At 43.6% G+C, this 14724-nt stretch overlaps 1 protein-coding gene across 1 annotated transcript; it reads right to left on the reverse strand.

The window, feature by feature from the left end:
* Positions 1-1114: 1114 nt before the first annotated feature.
* Positions 1115-8838, reverse strand: grk1b (G protein-coupled receptor kinase 1 b). The gene is made up of 7 exons (XM_063202491.1): positions 8140-8838; positions 6092-6219; positions 4116-4273; positions 3393-3476; positions 2737-2861; positions 1920-2121; positions 1115-1398 (listed from the first exon to the last, which is right to left on the reverse strand). The coding sequence occupies exons 1-7, from the start codon at positions 8836-8838 to the stop codon at positions 1115-1117; spliced, it is 1680 nt and encodes a 559-aa protein (XP_063058561.1).
* Between the last annotated feature and the right edge of the window lie 5886 nt (positions 8839-14724).

Genomic DNA, 14724 nt, shown 5'->3' on the forward strand with positions numbered 1-14724 from the left:
CAGTTAACATCAGAACTAAATGGATCGATCTGAATACATGACTACTTTTTATAGCGTTTCTTTTTTTGTACATTTGTTGCATACACAGTTGACAATTGCATTCACCCTCTGTCTCAATCCTTCATATTCATCATCATGCACTCATATATATTAATCTTAGTCTAACTTCCAAATTACTCTAATTTTGTTCATATACATGTCGATCAGTTGTTTATCTCCCCAATCTTCTTGTCTGGTGATGGGCGGAGGCGTTAAAAAATACAACAATTAAAAAGAAATGAATAGGTGCCCTGGTATTGGTATTGGTAGACTTGTTTTGTCTTTATCTTCCCTCTTGCCTTCCTCTGCCATCATACAGTACTGTTACCCGGCGTTCATATTGCCACTGACCATCGGCAGTTGATGGAAGGCGTGTCTGACAGACAGCAAACGCGTTTCGGCTAACAAGTCTTCATCAGTGCGTCGTACCACGCACTGATGGAAGGCGTGTCTGACAGACAGGGCTGTCTTTTTCTGTGTTGTATTCATACACCTGGTCTGATTGATTGACCGATCCACCACAAGCGCCAAATTTAAAATTTCTGAACTTTTGGCGACAGTCCCCGCCATGCATTTCGTGTCTGCCCATGCAAAGCCAATGGGATCTGTCATTGGCATCAGTGGCAATGTGAACGTCGGGTTAGTGTGTTCCGCTTTACTTTTTTAACCTCAACTCCTCATCTTTCCCCCTTGGCTTGACAATCACCATTGATATGAACATTAGATACCGTGATGATCACTCCCCTTAGATTGGAACGAATGGCCCAAGTCAGATCGCCGCCATGTTGAGCCGGTATATTGCTGCCCTCAATCGGTGACAAGGGAATACGCACATTATCCTGTTGGTGGTGGTAACATCTACGAGCAAATATCATGTTACTGATCCAACATGGCGGCACCCAGGGTTGGGCCATGCCAAAAGGCTGAACACGGCATCTAGTGTTCATACAAAGTTTAAAAATGCAGTGTTAAATCAACACTTATAGAGAGTCAATGTAACATCTTCTAGAGTGTATTTGCTCCCACAGTACTCTCTAACTATTGAATTAACACTGCATGTTTTTTCTCTGGGCGCTCACAGCACAATGCAGCCTCCGCTCTTGGACTCCACATAGTTGGGGTCCAGGTCCTTGGGCAGCTTGCCAGGCTCGGCCCAGACGTTGAGCTCCCCAAACACACCCGTCTCGATCATCTCCTCCTGCCAGGGGATGGGGACGTTGCCCGAGGAAAAGTCGTTGTAGAAGTCAGAGTCTTTGTTGTCTAGCAGCACGCCCTTGACGGTGCTGAAGGCGCCCACATCGCCGATGTCCTTGGCGTAGACTGCCTTGGGGTCGGGCACGAATGGGGGAGGCAACATGCCTGTGTTGGGTCGAGAACAGGGGAATTTGTTTAGAGGAACTAGAAGAGTGGTGCACATTGCGGTCTGCGGTGACTGAAGAGTTATAGTTTTAGTGACGTGATTAAACTAGTTGAATTAAAAAATTGATTCTATGGGTAGTCTATGGGTGATACCTATGTTTGTTCAAGAGTAGGGGTTTAATGCATGTGTTACAGTAAGACATGGTATGGTACATTTGCGGTTACCAAAATGGCAATGACCAAGTTGTAATCTATCAATAAAGACTGTATTAATGCCATAGTGTGGCACTACGGTAGTTCAATCTTTTCAACGTCAAGTCAGTCATTGACCAAAATAAATTAGCACACAGTTCTTCTTTTTTCCTGCTTCATTTGGCATGGGGTCTTAAAAGGGGTGTCTAAACACAAGTATTTGACGATAATAATACCACAAGCGTCCACTGACAAGTTGCTTATGGTAGACCACCCACCTACTGTACGTAGCCTACATGTAAGTACAGCACTTAACGAAAGCTCCTCACCTGCTTCCAGTCTTCCCCAGTTCAGATCCTTGAAGTAGGATTGAGCTTTGAGCTCAGAGCAGTCTTTGCTCTTGAAGCCGAGACGTTTGAGTGGGTCCTTCTCCATAAGGCCTTCGCAGATGTCCTTCAGCTCCTTGCTGAACGTCTCTGGGTAGGAGACCGGGTCCTTCAGGATGCGTCGCGTGACCTCCGTGTTCTCCACCTAAGGTCGGGGAGCCAACACAAGGACAGAGATGACAAGTGTTACAGAGTAAATGTAGCAGTGTTAATTCAAAACTCAGATTAAATACGCCCAAATGCAAGTCTATAGCCTACCATAGAAGATGTTTAATAGGATTCTATGTGTTGAAGGAGTGTAAATTCTACCATTAGGGAGTAGAATCTGCAATTATTGCTAAATCATTCACAAGGGCCATGGGCAACCTAACTGCAGACCAGAAATTAGCCTACATCACTGTTCCCTCGAACAAGTTCCGTTTTTGAAGCGGAGCAGGAAAAATGACTACTAGTGTCCACAGAAAACAGTGGGGTGTGGGTTTATATCTGTGCCACTGGATGCTACATTTCATATTTTTAATGCATTGAATTGAAGGCATCTAACGTCTCTTGAAAAAGGCTCATTCTGATCACCTCTCGTTTAGGCCAGTAGGCCCTGAGTGCCCCACTTGGCCACCCATTATAAAAGACAACAACCACTTGATTATTCTTTCTTTTGAAATAGCCTATCAAAGTGCAAGTTGTACAGATTTCACTTATCCTGAATTTGTGGGCTGCTGTTCTTTTTTCTAATTTTGTACTCTCTGAACAATTTCAATACCTGCTCTCCTCGAACGCGGAAAGGGCCTTTGGCAGCGACCATCTCATAGAGGGTAACCCCGAGGGTGAAGTAGTCTACTGTGTAGTCGTACTCTTTCTTCTCCAGCAGCTCAGGGGCCATAAAGCCTAGAGAGAACACAGACAGGGTGTGCAGACATGATGTCAATACAAACATCACCAACTCGTTATGCAGAGTCTCTATTTTCTCTCTAAGTTTGGTAAAACAAAATGGGAACGTTATCCTCAGTAATATCATAGCAGTGTTGTTATGAGGTACCGTAGTTGCTTTTTTCAGACAACAGTTGAGGGTTGGATCGCCTATCTGTATCCCATCTGCACTAAAAGGCCATCGAAATGTAAATTTAACCAGGATTAGGTAGTAAAATTGTTATTACCTAGAGATTTAGTTTGGCCACAGAGAGAAATTTCGGTCATTAAGGTAAAACTGAACCATAGCACCATAAATTTACTTTCTGTGTCTTCCTAAGTCTGTTTTAGCTGGCCCTTTGGAGGATGATGAGGATGATGGCCTTTGGTGGTCAGTGATGAGAAGTAATAGAGACATAAACACACTATCTGGATGATTTGGTGATTTTGGTCAAGTGGGATGTGTGATATGATATGGTGTGATGTATTGAGCGTTGTTGCCAGACTGACCTGGAGTGCCTGCGTATCCTGAGGTCATGTCTTTTCCAGGCGGCAGTTCAACAGCCAGACCCAGATCTGAGAGACGCACATGCCCTGAGAAGAGGCAGAAGAGCCTTCAGACATTTCCTCTTACAATGTTAGCATACATTCAAACACAAATGCAAAACTGGTACAGTAAAGAGTAATGGTTTCCATTATCTGTTCTTGCCTGGCCACCTGATTGCTGAACATTGCATCATTTTCAGTAGTGACCTCTCAGGTCTACCTGCCTGGGGTGATAGCATTCTATGTGCCTCTAGCTGTCCAAAGGAGGTTTGAGGGCATTTCATGTTAAATCCAAAAGTCTTCTTGACTTCTACTGAAGAAGGCTTTTGGATGACCAATGAAGTGTTTTCAAGCTTGAAAAAAGCTGAATGAATGGGAATCTTCACATACATACATCTTCAATATCAGCTATATGCCATTACAGTGGTAGATAGATGCATGCATATGCTACATTAACTGGGGCCAGGTGCAGGACGAAAATACTGTATACCGATAAGGACTCACAACGTATCAACACAACAGGGTCTTTATGAGAATGTGAACAACATGTTACACATGCCTGTGAAGAGTTTATTTGAAGGCAGCTGGACTCAAAGGTCAGGCACATCTTTGCAATTGAATTCTTTGGATTAAAGTGGGAGAATGTAATATGTACGCATATAAATGCTTTAATGGGGGAAAATATACCTGCGTCATCCAGCAAAACATTCTCTGGCTTCAGATCTCTGTATACGATCCTGTGTTGGTGAAGGTGCTCCAGACCACAGATGATCTGCGCTGTGTAGAAACATGCTCTTTTCTCATTGAAGCCTGGGTTCTTCTCATCAACGTTATACATGTGAAACCTGCAACATACACATAAAGCAATAGTATGGGCCAAAGACTGGTAGGAGAAATCTGCATGTTACATTGCATAACATTAAAGTACAATTACAGCCAAATCAGTGTATGTGGAAATCAATAACCAGGCCAAATACATTCCTGTAGTAATGTATGGCTATGGGGAAAGTGGGGTTGCAATGTGTTTTGTAATGGGTTGCCTGTTAAGATAGCCTTAACCCTAACCTTTGATACAGGAGTCGTTTGTCTGATGAAAGGCATGTTGTCTGAAACGTCTTGATTTATTTATTTATTTTTTTAAATAAAAAAAAGTCTGCCTTGATGTTGCAGACTTTATTTTTATCTCCTCATTTTGCTTTACTTAGTACAGTGGTCAGTATATTTAGATAGATGCGTGTCTTTTTTCATAGTTCTCCAGGAACGGTTTGTATCTCAGCTTGATGTCATATAGACAAGACACCATCCATGGGAATTAATTCCTGAGAAAAACCTTTGAATCCATGCTGCTCCAAGGGGAACTTCCTATATACCGTACATACCTAACTCTCAACTTTGCTTTCCTTAATCCGACACCCAGAATATTTTGATGGATGTGTGTGTTTTTTCATAGTTCTCCAGGAACGGTGTCTATCTCGGCTCGATGTCATATGTACAGGGGATGGGAATTCCTTCCTGAGAAAAGCCTTTGAGCCCCATGCTGCTCCAAGGGGAACTGTCCTTATACAGTATGTACCTGACTCACTGTGCATCACACATACTCACATCAAAAGTCTCCTTCAAAACCATTCAATAAACACTGGCATTTCCCACATGTTATGATGCCACAGGGCATGGCCAAGGAGGGCCAGGGGGTTCAAAGGGTTAAAGGGTGTGGATATGGCCATACACAATAAGAATGCTTAGTGTTCAGTGTGAATCCAACAATTAGAGAGTACTCTGGTATCAAATACAATCTAGAAGATGTTAAATCAGCTCTCTATGCGTTGACTTAACACTGCATTTTTTATTGTGTACCTTTGAACTTTTGCTTGCTTTGTTTTATTCAGACAATCTCTTGAGGTCACATGCTGACGCAGTCTTCTACATCCCCAAGTACCTGCCCATCATATTAGCTCCCAAGTCAGCCTAATCTCCTCAGATTACGGAGGATTAAAGTAAGAGCAACCACTGTGTTCCCCCACACACAAGCATGTGTACTACTGTACACACACACAAATGCACGCACGCACACACACACACGCACGCGCACACAGGCGTGCACACACACACACACACACACACACACACACACACACACACACCCACAATGCACGCACGTGCACACACATACGCATGGACACACACACACACACACACACACACACACACACACACACACACACACACACACAGAGGAGGAGTGAAATAAGATCACTGCTTAGCCTCACTGGGTTAAACTGATTCCCTTCCCATGTGTACTGAACACACTGTGCCTTGAAAACAGTGAGCCAGCCAACTGTATTGCTCCCTTTGCACGTGTGTGTGTGTGTGTGTGTGTGTGTGTGTGTGTGTGTGTGTGTGTGTGTGTGTGTGTGTGTGTAGGGCCGCTGACATAATTTGACTGCACCTAGGAACAAATCTTCTGAAAGGTACCTCATTTCAATGCACACAGGTAATGGGGACCCAACTATGGGCCCCCTCCTATCCAAGTGCACAGGACAACTGTCCCGTCTGTCCCTCCCTGTCAGTGGGCCTGTGTGTGTGTTCTGTGTTCTGTCACACACTGGCTACTGATAATAACTACTGTGTCCGTGTCTGGTGTTCAACAATAGAGCCATCTGTACCTGAGATCTCCTCCATTCATGATGGTCATGACCAGACACAGCTCTTGCTTGGTCTGAAAGGCGTACGCCAGCGTCACGATGAAGCGACTGTGCACCTTTGCCAGGATACGCTTCTCAACAATGGCTCCCTAAAATACAGGACACACAGATGCACAAATAGAAGTCGTCAACCAGCATTCTTTGTACACGTAATTGGATCTTCATGCATGCACAAGTCTACTCACTCTCAGGAACTTACGAGTTTATCAATTAAGTTTGCTCTCTTTTGAATGTCATGTTGCCCTGATTCTCATTGAACTTGGACACCCAAAGAGAGATCCTCTGAGAGAGTTTGGCTTTATGCGATGCAATCATCAAACGCTTCAAGAATCAAATATGTGCAACGATCACTGTATTTTGGGGGAAAAATAAGCTGCAACAGATACTTTATCTCGTGTGTCTATCTCATTATCGGCATTAAAGATGTCTTGGTTGCCTGGGTCCAAACGAGAATCACTGCCAGTCGCAGGTCACATTTCCTCAAAAGTCACCACATAAAGCAGCTTTAAAAGGTTAAGTGCTGGCTGGTGTCAGGATTTCTCCTGAGCCACAGCCAGGGGGTCACACCTGGCTAATGGTAGAGCCTATTAGGAACACCTCCACTTGGATTACTCAGACAGCACACAAAGCATGCACCAGTGGAGTAGCCTGGGACTTCCCATATTGCCTTGTGCACTTGGTCTGATTTGCTAGACCAGGCAGTGGAACACCCTGTAACTATGTTTCGGGAAAAATCTGGTTGCAGAAGGGAATATTCTGTGCATGTTGAGTTCTAAGTGCATTCAGTATTGTAAAGAGTTTAAATTGAAAGATGATTTGAAAGGAAGAAGAGTGTTTGACATTTATTGGCTATGGATGACATATCCATAATGATAGACATTCGTAGCACCCAATAGATGACCATGGACATCAGAAACTACACCTTCCCCTATGAGGAAGCTAATAGATGGTCCCCTGACTAAATGTAACCAGAGATTTAATATGGGGATTGCCAGGCTACGTAGCACAACAACTATCCAGTTGTGCTGTGCAATGTTGAGCATACTAGGTGAGTCTCTATCAGTTAAATAGCATGAAAGCATTTTTACATTCAATGCATTCTATTCTATCTATCCATCTATCCATCTATCTATTTATCTATCTATCGATCTATCGATTCATCTATCTATCCACCTCTCTCTCTGTGTCTCTCTGTTTCTCTACTGTATGAGCTGATTTGGTTGGTTTGAACTTGCAAGCTTCTTTGTGTTTCTCAAATACAGATTTAGAGTGATCTAATTCTCTGCACTCGAGTGACTTAAGTAATCTCATCTCTTGCCAGCCCACTCTGCCTCTTTTGTTCTCTCCACTTAGTCACTGATACGGTCCCCAAGTCTGAATGACATCACGAGGAAACATCTGTCCCAGCGCTAGCAGAGATTCTAGGAGTATTATCCAGTCTCTCTGGCAGCAGTATCTGTTCATTCTGTTCACACGATTTGTTTTGTGCAGTGCTGACAGTCAAGTCCTTTGCTGATAGAGCTCTTTCTTACACACTACGGCTATGAGCTGGCTTGGTCCTTGGATATTGCAGAGCTTACTTATCATGCACAGCCAGAGAGAGATATAGCCGTGCCTTTTGTGATTGTTGGTCACATGAAAGATAATTCAGTTGGCTTCAGCACCTACATATTTTAGATTTATTTATTTCCTTATGCACTGTAAAAAAACACCTTTGTGACAATAACGTCATCAATGTACCTTATCTTGAAAATTTCGACATCCCCTATTCCAACCATTCACACACATTTGCTGATTCTAACAAGCACCCATTTTTCATCCAGTGCTATTATGAATCAGTCTTAACTGCAGAGGAACAGGCTCCTGCCAATACTCTACATGGTGCTGAACAGTAGGCTCTAAACAGAGGCCGTGCATCACTGCTTAGAACTTGTGCTCATTTTAACCTGCAGTCCCTGTCATAGGTCCAAGACTAGTAATAATCCTTGAGCAGGTAAGTTGCTCCTCACCTCGTAACCTTTGCGCTTCTTCAGCCGCTTCTTGTTGAGCTTCTTGTTGGCGTACATCTTCCCTGTGGCCTTCATCTGGCAGGCGCACACCTCCCCGAAGCCTCCTTTGCCCAGTACACGGAAGTCGTTGAACCAGTCCTCCCCGACGGACTGGCCCTCCAGCCACTTGAACTGCACATAGCGCAGGAAGTACATGCTGGCCTTGAAGCCGGTGAGCGCCTTCGCCTCCAGATGCTTCAACAGCTGCTCCTCTGTCTCCTTGAAGAGGTCGCCGCGAGTGTTCTTGTGGTCCTCCTTGACGCGCGTCACACACTTCTCATCCAGGAAGTTGCAGAAGGTCTTGGCGGAGGACTCGTAGTACTTGTTGACGATCTTCTGGGCCTTCTGGAGCCGGTCCTTCTCCTGGGCCACGGTGTAGTCCTCGATGTCCTTCCAGAGGCCATTGGCGTTCTTGTGGGCCGCCTCGCTGTCCATGTACTGCTGGAAGAGCCGCTTGCCGATGGGCTGCTTGACGCACATGCTGTCGAAGGCCGAGTCCACTGTCGCCTTCATGGCCTCGCAGTTGCGGATGTGAGGCAGCGCCAGCTTGGCGCGGTACTTCTTGTCGCGCATGGTGGCCGCGGCGTTGCCGTCCACGCTTCCGCGTGCCGACACGTAGGCCGAGTTGGCCACCATCGTCTCCATATTGCCGATATCCATGGTGAGGGGTTAAAGGACACCTTGCATACAAAAAGGCAAAGCATTTTTTTTACATTTCTGACTTTCATCGCATAGCAGGATGGACAAACCAGATTGAGAAAGTGATAGTCGTGCCAGATACTCATTTTGCCTGTGCTTATGACAAAGGTGATTTTTGGAATCAGCTCATCAACTCGGCTGAAGGGGGTGTAGTAATGAAGATCAGCTGGTTCATTGAATTGGCTGGAGCAAATATGTGCCAGGTTTTTTTACGTTCTGAACCCAGGATGTCCGCCCCCTTAAAAAAGTAACCTGGTTTCCGTCGGACCAACCAACCCACATAGCCACATATGCGTTAGCTGCACCTAATTGTAACTACAAATATGGCTGGTGTGACAATATCTCAGAAAGCCCTGCACGTATGCATTACATGGCCTGGTTGAAGTTTGCATGCACTGTCAAACACTGCAAGCCAGTTAAACGTAAAAGGGTAAGTTGCCCTGCTACCTTAAGTTTGTAAGTTAACTCAACTCGAGGCTTAACTCAACTTGAGGTTTTCTCAAGTTGAGTTAACTTACAAACCTAAGGCAGCAGGGCAACTTCATTTTTTTTAACGTTTAACTGGCTGCAATGTTTTACAGTGTGGCTAGGCCCAAAAGTCCTTGAGTGGGCTAATGTACTTTGCCTCATTGCCACTTTGCTTGCCTGTGCAGCCGCTGTGTGACTGTTGGTGTGCATAGAAGGAATTTCAGGTTAAGCACCTCAGATACTCTGGCAAGTATGGGGATGTGCTTAAAATAAATGCAGTTTAGTAGCCCCCTTCATCCAGATGACCATCAGCTATGCCATTCACAGTTTGCTGAAAAAGCTTAACTACATCATGACATGATTGCTATGGTGCTACAGAGAGTAGCAGCCGATTAAGACATGGCAATTACTATTTTGGCAACAACAAGCTTATAACACGTGACTCTGAAGGGGTTAATCATTTAACCTTTGGTGAATCCACCTTTTGAAATTTAACACTGCCCTGCCTGCATGGAAAGATTCACTACTTTTGCTTCTATTGTTGATGCTTTATATTTCGTGTTGCCAGATAGTCTTGGAACATTAATCATTCATATTCAATAGTCTGTAACAAGAGTCAGAGCATTGCATTGGCAGCTCTGTGCAAGTGCAGCTGGGGTTGTTATCTCTGAGGTTATCTTTGGGTTGCATTGCAAGTCAGGAGCGTCAGAGTTGGCTGCTTTCCCTGTAAGGAGTAAACTGTACTCCCCTAGATCTGATTAATCCTCGCGTACAGTATTAATGAATGCAACTGCTCAGCTCCTGTAATCTAATTCAGTGCCAAGCAACTTCTCCATCACTGTCAATAGTGGGCTGACCTGAGCGGTATTGGTTAACTATTTGGCAACATCCACTTATAGAATTATGTACTTATACACATTATATGATTAATCGATTATGTCATATTTCATAAGACACTTTGGGTAAAAGCATCTGGTAAATGTATTGTAATGTACAGTAGTACAGCTTCGTTGGTGTTTGAATTTATACATTTTGAAAATGTGACGAACTAAACTTAGGTGCCACAGCCATTGCAGATAATATGGCATAAGACAATGGTATGATATACCATAAGACAACATGGCTGAGAAGTTAAGTTACATTATTATCAGTTACTGTAGGATGAGCCAATGTTAGGATGATACCTCAAATTATTAGATAGCAGCTGAAGCATTGTATTGCATTTGTTGTATGTCCCAGTTTAAGCAAAGAGGCTGATATAAAATGACACAGTAAAAGATACACAACAGTTCAATTGTGGTGCAATCACCAACCTGCATTGGGTGTAATTGATGATCATCTAGTCATCTGATGATCTCAATAGGCCTACTCATGAGGCATATTTGAGTTATCCTCATAAAACGACGTCAGGAGAGTTTACGTTTTTTTTGTACACATATACATTATGGATATTTCTGTAAATACATCCATTTATAACCCTACTGCCACCATTATTGTACCATAGCAAAGTTGCTAGGATGTAGATAGTAGACAGGACCATTGGCAGATTGTATGATTTGGGCATTTCACATTATTAAGATTTTCATCCTGAAGCCGAACCGGTGAGCCTTGATTTTTTTTTTGCAATGCATCATTTCCATCACAGTACATCTGCCCTTTACAATGCATAATTAGTCAAAGCAGGGTGTCCATACCTTTCTGCAATGAATCCTTTACACAGATGTGAGAGACGAAAAATCCACACCCAAATTAATCCACAGTAGTCCTATGAGGCCTTCAATATCCCTTCCAAAAAGTTGTCCAAAAGTATTAAAACAAAAAAAGTTAATTTGCCTGTGTCAGTCCATCAGCCCTTTACTTTTTGCCATCTCTCTCTCTCTTTTTCTCTCCACCTGCCTGCCTCTGTGGTCCTCCTCTCCTCTTCCTCGGTCAAGTGAGGAGGAGAGCAAGTGGGAAGACTCAGCCAGGGATTAAGTGTACCTTTTCTAATCCCACTTCATAGTCCGTTAGCCTACGGTTCCTGGATTATGTCTGTGCATCACCAAGGAAGGCAACTTGTCAGACATTACCTTGTGTGGTCCTGCATGGTCTCCAGCATCACTGATCTCTGATCAGATGTATGTTTTAAGATTAGAAACCGCCCCCCCCAAGCAACAGGCCACCACCCAAAACTTCCTCTTCCCAGCCCAACCCCATGCCCATACCAAAACTTTTCTACCGCTTCTGACCATGAGGTCAATCAACATAAATATGAAGGCAATGTTTCAATCATCAGAATGAGGCCATGTTCTACCCTCCAATGACAATATTGGATTTGGGGATCGATTTGGATTAAATACGATATGGTGTTGGTGTTTGTGAACGTTTCTACCTCTTCTGACCTTCATGTCGATCAACATAAAGTCAACCATTTTTTTCAACCATCAGTGGTGTAAAGTCAGCACGTATGGTCCAAAACGCTGCAGGTTCTGCACTGGAGGCCTCTACAAACTACAGCATGTTCTAACCTTCCTAGTGAGATAGGATTTGGTGGATCAATTGGGATTAAATATAATATGGTATTGGTGTTTCTGAGACTCTGGAAGTGCGCCATGCGGCCTAACTGGATTAGGCTCGCAGCACTAATGAGATCAGAGGCAGGAAGAGTCGAATGGTATTGAGATCAACACCCAAACAAATAGCTCACCCCATGGCCTACATTCCTCTCCTGCGTATCCAGTGAAGAAGAACAGATGGGATCCCATTACCTTCGTTATACTCAACTCTACTTCTGGTTAGGCCTTTCCTCACTCTCCCTAGCTATTCCAGGTCTAGGACGTCATAGACATAATATGTCATGTCTATGTCTGTCGTGGCGATGTCTTGGTGATGCACATCCTTTTCTTGGCTTGGATGTCCATTAACAGTGACGGCAGTGGAAGGGACTGGTTTCCTGTTAGTAACTGGCCTCAACAGCATTGTGGTGCCTGATAAATGGGCCACGTTACTGGGCTAGGTTAGGTATAACATGTTGCAATATCCTCTACTGAGCATGCGTTGTGAATTATGCAGCATTGTTAGCTGAACACTTGAGTAGTTGCAGTATTGAGGGTAACTGGGAGGAATATGAATTCAATCAAGAGTGTCTTCGGAAGGATGAAAATGGTTCATAATTCATGATTATTCATGATTGATTTATGATGACTCAGCAGGGAAATATACTGTATACGCTATGCTGTTAGAACTGCAAATGCTTGGCCTGCGCCCATCCATACTACCTATGAAGCTGCACAAATTTTCGCTTCTCAGAGTAGTCTGAGACTAACCTCAATGATCACCTATTAGGAAGATACTTCAGGTTCTGACCTTTCCGGGATCCATGTGACGTCAGGTGAACGGCCCTTTAGGAAACCTTCAGTTAGAAGATCTTTGGAGTCTTGAGGTTGAGAATAAATGTTCCCTTAGATGGTAGATGGTGGTAGCGCACATCTTGTGCAAGCCGTCACCAAACATCACAAAAAGAGAAGAAGGAGGGGACAACGCCCCCTTAGACCGAACTTGAGCACACTCCTTTGCATTGGGTGGGCGGAGTTTGGGATATCTTTCTCTACTAAGAAAGTCTTTGCTAACCTGACTCTGGCCAGCTGGTGTTTCACCCTTGGAGGTAGTATAAGAACTGGAGAGAGTGAATAAGTCCCGCCTCCAGTCATTTCAATGGGAAATGCTAGGCTAGTGAATTCAGCCAAAATCGAACTAATTTTTCAGCTTCAAAGATGGAGTCATTTCCGCCGCCAGTTTACTCAGCCAATTACGTGCCACGTTAATGACTGACTTACGATTGACCAGAAAGATATATGGAAGACGGGCATTGGATGCATGGAGGTGCCCAACCACACACCTGTATAGGTATGTGTGCCCAACACTAAACTCGCGCACCCACCAATCGTGTCCACCCTCTTTGAGCGAAGTGGCGGCGGAATTGCGACGAGGAAGTGCCTTGCTAATCGCCGAGGCTAATCAGCCAAATCCTGACCCCCTGGTTTCACCTTGTTTTCGTGTTACCATCTGGGTATCCTTTTCAAATGATGCTCTTTATCAAAAATCCTTGCATGTGATTGGATAACCAAACTGTCCTCACTTTTACTGACATGCCACTTCAGCCACTCACATTGAACTCGGCCCGTGACATAGCCGAGGACGACAGGAGGAAGAAGAGCCATAACGCCGCCCATGTATGGAAAATCCCACCCGTGGATCCTGATTGGCTCATTCGTTAAGGAATGATTCTGACTTTCACAAGCCTCAGATGATTGTGTGAAAGTCGCTATTGGCTTGCTGAAAAGTCGCTAGATGACGTCATTTCGTATGTCACAGTGTAACGCACGGCACGCTGATCACTAGCAAACTTGTCCACATGCATACTTTCAAAATACAAATGGGTAGTGCTAGCTACTTTTTAGAGATCAGAGCTAATCTGCAGCCCTGCTTAGCTGTAAAAAAAAACCCTTCTGATGGCGACGCAGACTTACAATTATTTTGAAAAACAATGATTTTGTCACTGAAAAGGCATGTTTAAGTCACAAGATTCACCAAAAAGTCCCTAAAGTCACTATGAGGTTTTTAGTTGCCAGGGACGTCAAAAAGTCACTAAATTGGCAACACTGGAGGAAACTGGACCTTCCTTGTGTGTAGTTTGGTGAAACACGGCCAGATGTTGTAAATGAGGTTAGTCTGGCCAGGCGCACTATCTAGAATATTTCAAGTTGTAATGGGAGGGGGGTAATTAATATTGAGAATTTCCAACAACTCCATGGGTCATGTTTAAGGCACAGACGCACCAGTTCAGTTAGCAAGTGAGGGAAGGAAATTGGCTGTAGCCTCAACCAGTAATAATAATAATACATTTTATTTTTGAGCGCCTTTCAAAATACCCAAGGACACTACAATCAAAACAAATACATAACAGTAGGGAAAGTATAACAAAGCTTCAGTGAATTAACAATAGGAGAGTAATTAAAAAGCAAAAATAAAATAGAAATAAAAGTACAATAAAAATAAATGTTTTAAAATAAGAAAATATAATAAAATAAAATAAAACTGAGGGAAAAAAATAATAATATGTAAATAAAAAATAAACTGATAATTAAAATAAAGTGGAAGTGCCTGTCAGTGAAGTTGAAAAGCAGATGTGAAAAGATGTGTCTTCAGCTTAGATTTGAAAGTAGACAGTGTAGAACACTGACGAAGTGACAGTAGCATTCAGAGACATTACATGACATGCCCTTTGCTATCTTGGAGAAACCAGAGCCATAGGGCCCTTCTCAAAACCTAGGACAGTGCACTTCCAAGTGTATCAGCCTAATTAGTCACACCCAGTGATTGGATACTCTTTATTAGTCA

Source organism: Engraulis encrasicolus, chromosome 7, assembly GCF_034702125.1.
Source record: "Engraulis encrasicolus isolate BLACKSEA-1 chromosome 7, IST_EnEncr_1.0, whole genome shotgun sequence".
Classification (NCBI taxonomy): Eukaryota; Metazoa; Chordata; class Actinopteri; order Clupeiformes; family Engraulidae; genus Engraulis; species Engraulis encrasicolus.